This window comes from Dermochelys coriacea, chromosome 10 (assembly GCF_009764565.3).
Source record: "Dermochelys coriacea isolate rDerCor1 chromosome 10, rDerCor1.pri.v4, whole genome shotgun sequence".
In the NCBI taxonomy this organism is placed as follows: Eukaryota; Metazoa; Chordata; order Testudines; family Dermochelyidae; genus Dermochelys; species Dermochelys coriacea.
This window is the reverse complement of record NC_050077.1, coordinates 14,165,845-14,178,094: the sequence shown is the minus strand read 5'-3', so window position 1 is coordinate 14,178,094 and position 12,250 is coordinate 14,165,845. Positions and strand designations below refer to the sequence as shown.

General features: G+C 39.9%; 1 protein-coding gene across 1 annotated transcript in view; it reads left to right on the top strand.

The window, feature by feature from the left end:
- Positions 1-12,250, top strand: part of FAM20C (FAM20C golgi associated secretory pathway kinase) — a 95,479-nt gene that overhangs the window by 68,841 nt on the left and 14,388 nt on the right. The window contains exons 4-5 of the mRNA XM_038417808.2: positions 4,375-4,467; positions 7,418-7,533. Coding sequence (XP_038273736.1) covers positions 4,375-4,467; positions 7,418-7,533 — 209 coding nt within the window. The remainder of the gene's footprint in view (positions 1-4,374; positions 4,468-7,417; positions 7,534-12,250) is intronic.

Below are 12,250 nucleotides of genomic sequence, written 5' to 3'. Positions count from 1 at the left end.
GCAAATATTTTCACACATAAATCGTCATGTCAAATGTCAAAATGTTATTGAACAACAAATCATGTGGGAATAATAATGAAAATGGAGTCAGCTCTCCATGATTATCCCAGAAAGCATTCATTAATTTGAATGATTTTAGTTATTCCCTTCTTTAGCGTGAATTGCTAGGTCAGATCATGGATAAAGCTCATCTTATGTAAAACCATATGTGTTCCCATTAATTTAAAATTCCACTTTTTGCTTTGTTCTTATTTTTCTACCAATTATGTTCAGGATTTTCAGTGGCTTTGATTTTTCATGTTAGTTCTTGTTTCTCCTCTACAAAGGTTGCTAGTTCTGATTTGTTTTCTACTGGTGTTGTAACTCATTTGGTCTTGTGCCACTGAAAAAATTTTAACTACATGCAGTATGAGCAGAACTCCAGCTGTCTCTCCTCCAGAACTTCCCATTTGGTCATTATAGAAATCTGTCAAATCTTCCCCCAAAGAGAGGAGTACTGGATTCCAACTGTTTGCAAAATAGGAAGACCAGCCAGAAATTCTCCCCCATCCTCCGCAAACAGTAGATCCTGAAATAGTGGATGGTGTGTGATTTTAATGCTGACACTGAGCAGCTCCTACCATTGTCCTTAATTTATTATCAGGAAGAGATCTAAACTTCTGCAGCGGTCTTACCTTCTTGGTCTGTTTGTTCAAATATCTAATTGCTTTTGTCATTTTATGAGCTAGTCTTTGTTCAATAGCCATCACTTAATAAACCAGAAACAATAGGCTTTATTTCTGGTCTTTTAAAATGCAATTCTACTTTAAAACATGCTACAGGAGGGATTAAGTGGTTTCATGCACTATTGTAATTGACCTGGAATGGATTCAAAAATCAGGACTCCTTTCCCAACACTTTAGTTAGAGATTGGGTGACAAATTAAGATCTCATTTACAATTATCTAAAACCAGAATAAATCCATAGGACCAAATGGAGTCTCATCAGTGTAGCTGAGAGCTGAATTTGATCCTTTGACTCTACACATGTAGAAATCCAAATAGAATTTGGCCCAGAGAATTCTCTTCTAACCACGCTGCCAAGCACTTTGACTGCACACACCAGATAATAGTCAAACTGGTTTTGGTTTTGAATTTATGGTAAAATAAATTCAAATATAAATCATACAAACTTGAATAAGGAGAATATTTAAATTGTGGCGCCTGTTGTTGTTTTGTGCCTTCATAACACAGATAAACACAGTCCCTGGGAACTGACCATTGTTTTTTAAGAAAGCATTGTCAAAAAATGGTGTCAGCTTCAGATGGCCTTTTAAATTCTGTAGTGTACCTAGTGCCACGCACATCGCATCTCTTATACCTTGCTCTAGATACATAGAGTGGCATCCAGCTCATTGGTAGCTGAGGAGTTGTCAACAAATCTTTCAGTTGCTAGTGTGTACTCCAATTAGCTGTAAACATGCATTTAAATAACATTGTGGGATATCAAAGTCAACCCAAGAGACCGTTTACAATATGAATTGTAGTCATTTCCTTCTTAAGTATCAGTAGTCAGTTCCTACCATGGGACATTACAATAGGTCACCAGAGATGAAGGCTTCAGGATGCCAGGTGGGTTCTAGCTTGGGATCAGGCCCCAAAGGATGCTTGGGTTTTCTAATTGCTTTCAAGCTAGGGTCAATAAAGTGCTAGTAGATCACTAGAGAATGCTAGGATCTTGGGGGAACTCTGATGCTAGGGAGGACACTGAGGTCATTTGAAGACCCTGCTGAGGTTGTTTGGGAGAGGAGTTTCATTCTCAGGCCCCTGAGTGGGGTCTTCTATGCCTGCCCCAACTTGACTCTGCATAGCTTTGTAGAAATTCTGGGACTTGAAAAATCTTCCTTCTGATTTATATTGAATCAGGACCCAATTCAAAAAGCACCCAATCATTATTTCTGTGAAAATACAGGGAAAGAATATGCATGCTGGTTACTTCTGCTGATCAGGTGTTTTTCTGTATCTATATAGAGCACGTGAGCTGGACTATCAACAGGACTTTAAATAATTAGTGTCGGTAGTTTATTTTTGCCATCAAGTCAAGATTTAAAAGATATGGGTAACTCTGTCCAGACTTAGCCATGAGTTCAGCGTCCTATCCATTGTTTGGGCATTTCCATTAGTGTCTTGCTCAGTGGTGGGCAACCTGCGACCTGTGGGCTGCCACTTTCCGCAGCTCCCATTGGCCGGGAACGGTGAACCTTGGCCACTGGGAGCTGCAGGAGTCCGTGCCTGCAAACGGTCAATGTAAACAAACTGTCTCGTGGCTCACCAGCAGATTACTCTGATGGGCCGCAGGTTGCTCACCACTGGTCTTGCTCCTCGACATATCCAAGATCATGGCCTTGAGGATGGTGCATTGCCATTTGAAAATGTATAACAACAGTACAGAAATCTATATAAACAAGGTTAAGCCTGCAGGAAAAAAAAGTACTGATTCTACAATTAATAATATCCATTACCTTTGCCTGGAGCTTCAAGGAGCTAATAGAAAAATGAAATTTGTGGGAATATACTATTCCTACAGCTATGTAATGAGTTGACTGCCCCATATGTCAGATATGCAGCAGTAAGGAACTATGATGGTTTTCTGTGGATAGTTGCACTTTCAGGATTAAGATCTACCCTTTATTTGGGTCTTATTTTCTCAATCAGGATTTTTTTTTTAAAGGAACAATCATGATATGTTTAAACTCTCTAGAAGATAAAAAGCAGATGGTACTGATTAGCTAATTAGTAATATTTTCTGAAGCTTATCAGCTGCATTGAGTGAATGGTAAGCTTTGCAAAATACTGGAGTTGTGTCTTTTTCTCTTTCAATTAGTTGCCAAAATTTATTAAAATCAGAAAAAATAAGCAATCAAAATCCTTTTCTGCCCAGTAGAAATATGTTAATTTCCTTCTCCCGAAATGTACAGTCAAAACTCATTTCTCTACTACTGAGGTTACAACATACAGTTGATATGGAACTGTACAATGAGGCTGCAGCTAACCTAGCAGTTTTGTATTTATTATTTACCGTACCATAAGCCAACTCAACTTTATTCATCCCTGTGGCTATTTCACCTTTTCCCTTGTTTCTATCTCGAAAACATTAGTTTTATTTTGTCCTGGTATCACTTCTAGCTTCTATCCTTTACTGCCTTTTTGCAACAACAGGAGCAAATGGAGAGCAGTGATTGCTTATTTGATTGCCACACCGCAGCACTTCTGCTGAGCAGGGGACCACATGTGTGAAAATTACGATTGCAGTGCTAAGTTTTGTACCCTCAATAGGCGTGCTTATGGCCCACAAATAGCCACAATTTGAATGACACGTGACAAGAAAATAAATATGTTGATAGTCTCTATGTGTCTGCAATTATGCTTCATTTAAGGCATGGACTACTTTGTACTATACAAAGTCTGTAGAAAGAAAAACAATACCTATACATAGGGCAGTGTTCTTGGGATGAAATTCACCCCAAGCAGATGGTCTACAGACGACCTATGTCACACTTAAGTCATATTTAAGTCCTCAAGATATGGTATAAGTGGAACTTAATGGAGTCATAGGTCTTGTGATGGTCAACTGCACAGGGTGAATTTCATCCCCTGGCCAATTCCTGGACCCACTGAAGTTAATGCAAAACTCCCATTGGCTTCACAGGGCCCAGAGGTTGCCCCTATGTTACCTGTAAAGATCTTTCCATTTTTAGCAGAGTTTGATGTTTGAGCTTTATCTTTCTATTAAAAAAAACAGTTTTTATTTGTGCTTAAAATGTAGGAACAACAAATTCTTGACACTTCTCTGGAGTACAATCTTGTTAATGTTCTTTGAAATGTGACGTATGTCATTGCAGTCAAACTGGAATGGTTCCATTTCTTCTGAAATGAAGAAAACATGTCATTGTTGGATCCAAGTAATACAAAAGAAGAGTCATATTTTAGATAGCAGCTCCACAACTGCCAAAGATGAAAGCAAAATTTTATTACTTTTGGAAATTTTATAATTACAGTTTATGATAATTTAATGATATGACATTCTTTTCACTGCTACCACTAATGAAATGTTTGAGTGATAAAACAGATCTTGTTAAATAGAGCGAGTATCTTGAGTGGAACAGCACTTGTGACAGCAGCCTTCATGCAGGAGGATAGGCTTGGAATTCAGAACTTTGTTACAGAAGTAAGAAAGATAAAATTACTTTATGGTGAATAATTCGCACATGCAGTATTTTTAGGGGCCTTCGATTAAGCAACCAATACTGAACTCTTGAGAGCAAAGGGCTTGATTTTTGAGCATTGCTCATTATAAATACTAACCCTTATTTGTCATGCCTGTTTTTCTTTGCAGGCAAACCAGAGAACAGGAAACCCCACCTGACTTCTTTTATTTCTCAGACTATGAAAGGCATAATGCTGAAATAGCAGCATTTCACTTGGACAGGTAAGTAAAACGAAATAATATTTAAAAGAAAAATTAAATGTGATGTGCATTTTATTCCAAACCCTCCTGCCTGGCAAAAATTTAGTTACTTTAAAAATAGAAAATAACATGAAAAGGGTGAGCAATCTACATGAAGAAATGAATGGAACAGAATGAAAATGAGAAATAATAATTAGAAACAAAGGTTTACTTTGGGAGGAAGATATCTGAAAAGAAATAATGGTCCAAATGAATTAGAGGCGATATTAAAGAGAAGAGTCTATTGCTACACATGACAATGTGATCTTGAGTTGCATATGGAGAGGTCTCATGTCATGGGGGAGACATGGCATTGGTATAACTGAACCTGTCCTACTTCAATTAGTTCTAGGCATGTGAATATGAGGTAGATATTGAAAAGCAGGAGAGCACTCAGAGAAGAGTAAAATAAATGATGAACAGAGAGAGTAGAAGAGATGGTGGTTTCATAAGGTTGGGGTTGGGACTGGCTGCTGAGGGCCATTGTGCACAAAGTTTAGAGTTAGGGTCATAGTTAGGCCCACAGTTACAATGAGGAATGGGGCCCATTGGTTGGTCTAGGAGAGGATTAGGTTCTGGACCCTGATGGAGCCATCTGTGTGTCCAAGATAGCCTTTGGAATGGAGCCCATTTAACCTCCAGGTCAGAGATTATGGGTGGGATTTACTGGGAATCTAGGATTACAGTTAGAGACCATGGCATTTTCTGGATTAGAATTAGGGTGCAGTTTCTTGCACATCCTGGGTGAGGGCCAGACTTGGAGGCCATAAAACGTTCTTGGCTGGGGTAGAGTGGGAGTCTCTTGGACAATTCATAATAGAGTTAGGGCAGGGACTGTAGGGAATCCTGGGAAAGGGTTACAGTTGGATCCCATGAGACACATCAGGCCCAGAGTTCAGATATGAGTGGCAATCAGAGCTAGGATGATGATTTGAGATCATTTGGATACCATGGTTTACGCTAGGATTGAGACTGGAGGACTGTCCTGGGCTAGAGTCATGGTTGGAACCCATTGGACATTTCAGATTAGGGTAATGATTGGAGCCAGTTGGGCTTCCAGATCAAGGTTTGGGGTTGGAACCTCTTGGACTTCCAGGCCTCAGATAAAGGTTGGGGCCAATAGAATTTCCACATATAGGGTTGGGTTTGTGCCAATAAGGATTCTGGAGTTATGGCTAGGGTTGCGAGCCATAGGGCTGCCCACCCTAGGGTCAGGGTCAGGGCCTGTAGGGCTTCCTGGCCTGGGGTTTGAGTCAGGGATGGTAGAGAATTGGGTTTGGGTCTGGTAGTGCTATCCATCCTAGGATTAGGATTGATATATATAGGACTTCCTGGCCTAAGATTATGGTAGTGGATGGTAGGGATTAGGGACAGGTTGAGGGCCATAAGGCTTCCAGGCTAAGATTAGGGTTGCGGGCAATAAGGCTTCTCCAACTAGGTACAGGATTGGGACTCATAGGGCTCCCAGACCTAGGTCTAGGGTTGGATCTGTTGGGCTATCCAGCCTAGGGTAAAATTGGGGCTGATACAGCTCCCTGACCTAGTGAAAGGATTGAGTCTCATTTCGCTTCCCAACCTAGGGTTTGCATTGGGTCCCCAGGGCTTCCCAGCCTTGAATTATGGTTGGGGTCCCTAGAACTCTCTACCCTAAGCATAGGGTTGAGATCCATAGGGCACCCTAGTCTAAGGTTAGGTTTAAGGCTCTGAGGCATATGTCTACACTGCATCTGGAAGCAAGCCTCCCAGCCTACTAGACAAATTTGCATTAGTGGTGTTCACACTAGCAAGCTAAAAGTAGCAGTGAGGATGTTGCAGCTCCAATGGAGGCTTGAGTTGGCCACCCAAGCTCAAGCCCACCCTACACCCTGGATCTGAACTTGGGTCGCTAGCCTGAGCCTCCACCAGTGTCGCAATGTCCATGTAGTTATTTTAATGCACTAGCAAGAGCCCTGCTAGCTCAGGTCTATCTACCAGGTCAGGAAGTTTGCTGCAAACTGTAATGTAGACATACCCTAAAACTAGTTAACCTTGGGTTAGAGTTGGTGCCCATAGAACTCTTCTTTTAGGGATTCCCCAGCCTAGTATAAAACATGGGGTCTGTAGAGCTCCCCAGTTTAGAGTTAGGGCCTATAGGGCTTTCCAGGTTAGGGTTGAGGCCCACAGTGCTTCCTTTTCTTGGGTTAGAATTGATGCCCCTAGGACTCTCCACTTAGGGTTAGGTTTGGGCCTTTAGGGCTACCCAGACAAGGGTTAGGTTGGGACCTTTTGGACCTCTCTGGATATCCTGGAATGAGGGTAATAGATTACCAATGGACGACATTGGAACCCTGTGTCTAGATTCACTCAAAACACCAGTGAAAAAGCAATGGATAATGTCCTTTAGAGAACAATCCTGCATTGGTGAGGAGTTGGACTGTACTAACAAATAGGTCTCTTGTATCTTAGATTTCTAGGACATTACATTGCTTAATTTTTTAATGAAACATTGTATCCTCTTGCTTTTAATCATATAGTGATTCTGCTTGGATCACTTGATGATTACCAATTCTGTTAATTCCCTCTGAAGCACCTGGCATTGGCCACTGTCAGAAGACAGGATACTGGGCTAGATGGACCTTTGGTCTGACCCAGTATGGCAGTTCTTATGCTTTATACAATAAGGCTAAATCAGGACTCATAACAATGAACGTTTAACATTACATCTTGAGCATGTATACTATGCACCATGGATGATCTGGTTTAAACTTGATGAGGGTCTTTGAAATATGAAGGCCACAGAAAAATTTAGATGGTGCCTTCTGGGTATAATGTACCTCTTTAGTTTGCATCACAGTTATGTTTTTAGAGGCAGGAATTATCAGAGGTTTTGTTGTTGTTGTTTGTTTGTTTAAAGACTCTTAAAAGTAAACTGCCCCTTTTATTTCACTTCCAGGATCCTAGATTTTCGTCGTGTTCCACCTGTTGCAGGTAGACTGGTTAATATGACCAGAGAAATTAGGGATGTTACTCGTGACAAGAAACTGTGGAGGACATTTTTCATTTCACCAGGTAGTTTTATGCATTACATTGCCCTCTTCCTACATCACAAGGGAAACACCCATTGTTTAATTGTAATATAAGGTCTCTTTTTATATACCTTTAAATAGAAACAAATATGGTTTGTCAGGGGAGCTGTTGGATCAGGTCATGCTCTATTGACAGCAAACAATAGACTGTATTGAACTGAGTCCCTTTTTTCAGTATTGTTGTAGCCGAGCTGATCCCAGAATATGAAAGACACAAGGTGGGTGATGTAATATCTGTTATTGGACCAACTTCTGTTGGTAGAAAGTACAACCTTGCAGGCTATACAGAGCTCTTCTTCAGGTCTCTGCTTCCTTCCTCTTCTCCAAGAGAAGTTGGTCCAGTAAAAGATATGACCTCATCCACATTCTCCCTTTTGCCATTAACAATCCAATGAGTTTAATTTGTGTGTATTTGTTAATGCAAATTATTCAACAAGTGTTTTATGTAAAGCATTTTCATCAGTTACTTGCAGATTATTCAAAACAACTAACACTTAGCACATTTACTATTTATGCTATATGACTGATAACCGCTATAGGTTACATACTATTGTTTCTGCTCCATGATTGGATGGCTGAAACTTTTATATATGAGAGGGGAACTGAATAAATCATCTCAGTCCCAAACGTTCTCATGGACACATACTTACATCGGTATCAATGACAAGGCAGTGTGACACTTGAGCAATATGTATGAAGGATATTCCTTCCAGGTGGAAATCAGCTGTATTCCAAAGGCTACCACAAGGCCTATGCAGCATGTAAGTCCCATTTATATCCTCAGAATAGGGTTTAATTGTGACCTAACTGGTGCATAGCCCTTGTTCTGACCCTCTGGACCAGGAAGAATATTAACCTCCGTAAACATTCTTGTAAATAATAAAATTGCACATTGAGGATAGCCAATAAAAGGGGTTGTGAACATCACTGTAGCGAACCTGTGGGTGTTATTCACAGTATGATCCTGAATGCTTTCTTCAGTATTTTCCCAGCTCTAGTAGCCTCATAAAATGCAACATTTGAATTTTCAAAGGCTCATTCTTAAGAGTTCAATAATCCACACACCCCATAGGGCTACTCCCTATGCAAACACAGAGTAAAAAGCATGTGCTTAATTCCCATTGACTTTATTATTAAATGATGTTACACGATGTGCAGTGTGCTTAAGTATTTCCTGTATTGGGTCTATGTGATTTGCCTAAGCTCATTCAGGAAATCTCTGACAGCGCTGAGAATTGACCCCAGATTTCTTGAATCCCAGTCCCAAGTCTTAATCACAAGAGAATCCTTCCCCTCAATTTCCATGAACATAATCATTACATGCCTGCATCGGATGAAAACCATAATCCTCCATTTTGGGTTTTCATTACAAAAATAGCTATTTATTGTGTGTGTCACACTTGTGCACATAAAATCACCTATGGAGTCATTAGTGATGTCTACATTTTGAGATCATGATATATTTTTAGCATTGTTGTATGCACATTTTTAACATGCTGTTATTTATAGCAGTAACTTCACTTGGAAAATAAATTGCATAACTGCAAAAAGTTAAATCTGCCCTCAAGTTTTGAGTGCCCATTTTTACATATACAACTATTTGACCATGCTCACAAAACAAGGTATGCACCCACTTTGTGTACACACACAGGAATGTGAGTAATCCATTCAAGCACTTGAGTGACAAATGTGAATTTTCATGCACAAAATATGATCACTGCAATCAATTATGGATGCAAATACTGTGGGCAAAATTTAGAGATAAAATTTAGGCTGAAAATCTGGTGAGTAATGTTAAGTTAATGTAGTTTGTTTTGCTCACTTGAAATATTAACCACTGTATTCCCATGCTTGGGAGCAAGATTTGGAAGGGTATGGTCCTTTGTTTTTTCCAATTTACGTATCAAGGTTTTAAGGGAAACCTTGTGTGATTTCTGAAAGTAGAATCATAAAACAATGCTAAAATATCTGAGCAGTTTAAAGCAACGAAATCCAGAGAAAAGACTGTGAGTTAAGATAAAGTTCTTTATCTCATCATGATACAATTTAAGACAAAGCATAATCCTTTATCCAGCTCTATTTATGTGATTCAGATAAATGCAATTAAAATATTTGATTAACCGTGAATCAGGCTTTGCTGGAGAATAAAATGCTTAAAATGCTGTGTGTTTTTGCATTATAGATTTTCTAAATCAATATACCTTCCTTATAGCATGTTAGTGAATTGCAAAGCCATTCTCTGCAAATCCTTAGTTTAATTAGCCAGACTCACATTACTGTAAGAACAGCCTGCATCTTGTATCTCATACTGACCTTAAATGGCATTAATTAATTAATGTGGGGTCCAGAAGTAATAAAGGTCCTAAATTAAGCACTGTTGGACAAATCCAGGGACCTAACACCCAGCCCAAATAGCAGTTTAAATAGCCCATTTGAAAGGATCCCACTGATTTCAGTGCTAGCTTCACAAGTGTAAAGCCTCAGATATCAGCCAGGGCTACCTCAGCCCAGTAGTTGAAAGAGTCTCTATAGCTCTGATATACCCCTGCTGTAGGATTTATGATGTGGTGAAACATCTGATCATATCAAAGACAGCTCTCAGCTTGCCCAGTTAAAAATTCCCCTATTCTCAGGGCACAGGTTGATTTGCGTCTAGAAGTTTCTCCTCTCCCGCATTTTGTGCTAAACTGACTAGATTTAGTACATGCAATACGAACATAATAAGAAACCACGGAATACTTCACATCTCTGTGTCACATTGAGCTCTCAAGATCTCCATGGGATTCCCCCGTAGCTGAATGTATGTTGTCTCTGCAGCTCTGTCCCAGTGCATGGGGAGAGTTAAGGACTGTAGAGACACATAGTGTCTCCTCCATAAACATAACTCCCCACACACACACCCCTTAAAGTCAATGCAGCAGTAAGTGGCATTTATTTTGCACAGAGTCCCCACCAGACTAAGAAACTACCCCTTAAAGGGGAATCCATGGCTACATGAATCCAATGGACCCACACTTCCAGCAAGCTGTAGGGGTGTGGAGAGAGGCACAGAGCCTCAAATGGTCTTGTGCATCTAATGATCACTTCAAGAGGTGTTAGGGCCAAATCCTCAGCTTGTTCTATGATATGTTGATGTGCAAACCTCATCCCGGCAATTTGGGGAAAGAACCTCACAGAGTTTCCATGCCCGAGGCCACTTCCGAGTGTTGTCCCATGGGACAGGGCTCTCTGGCCCTCCTGTGCCAATAACTTCCAGACAGCTCTTGTTTGGAACTACACATCAGGGAGGCATTCATTCTTATACTGAGAAATTTAAAACCCTGAAACTGGACAGCAATAGGGTCAGTCAATACTGCATTCCAAGAGAAAGCACGTTGCAGAAAAAGTGCACTTACAAGCAGTTTGGTCTAAACATGAGACATGGAAAAAGACGAGTAATCATTTAAATTAATTTTACATCCCTTTGCAGCAGGGGAAGCTATTGAAACTCTAGTATTCTTACAAAGGAATAGTAACTTACTAGCAAAAGGAGAGAAGGTGGGTGAGGTAATAGCTTTGATTGGACCCGCTTCTGTTGGTGAGAGAAACATGCTTTCAAGCTTACAGAGAACTCTTCTTCAGGTAGCAAAAAGAGATATATTAATGTCAGCCATAGTTTTAGGAATAATTGAGGCAGCAGTTTAAAGAAATCCATGTTACACAGCTAGTAAGCATTAGCGCTTTCATTCAGAGTAACCAATTCCAGGGGATTGTGGATTTTTTTTTCCCAGCAAACAATAGCAAATCTGAGTCTGTTATTATTCTGAGCAGGTAGATTAAAGATCTTTTCATGTGCTGCTGTAGTAAACATTCAGGATTATATCCTCTTTCTAGACTTTTGATTGCAAGGGTATTGCTAAATGCACAGTATTAAAAGTAACACTACTTTCAGTGAAATAAAGGTACTGCCAAGTCATTTGATTGTAAAGCATTTTAAAATGTTTCTTTTCTAACTGAGCAGAATTATTGTTCCGCTAACCTTATGAAAGCCACAAGATGGATGGATAGATGCACAGACACATTTTGAATTTTAATTGTAATAATCAGGCTGAGCCTTGATACTCCTATTTTTCGATCACTTGATTATGATTACAAGGCATTTTGTCAAAACCCACAAATCTTGTCAATTCATTTTCAAATGCCTTAAGTATAGGACAAATGTATTGCAATATCACTTTGTGTCCCTCAAAACGTTCCTGCTCATGTTCTTTATTTAATGAAATGGAAGTTTACACATTGATACAAGACACAGCAGAAATATTTCAGTGCAACCACCCATCTGAAACATCCCCTCCCTTTCCGGGGTGCCAATGCTGCTGATAGTGCTGATGCACCCCGCCACCCTTTGCACTAGGAGAGTGCAAGCAGCTTGCACCAGGGTTGCATCCTTTGCAGATGTGTTGTGCTCCCCCTATTGCTGCATCCCCACACAATATATTAAACAACCAAATACTGCCCTTTGGTCCTCACACGGGGCTCCTGTTAATGTCCTATATAAGCATAGGAAGGTGGAATTTATCCATAAATGTGTCGTGTGGGAATGCAGATGATCTACTTTATTTTTAAAGGGACTTTTAAAAAAACTATTTAAATTAATCTTAATGGGAGTTGTGGATTATTACAAATATTCAGCATCCATGTTTTTGAATTATTTTTTTAAG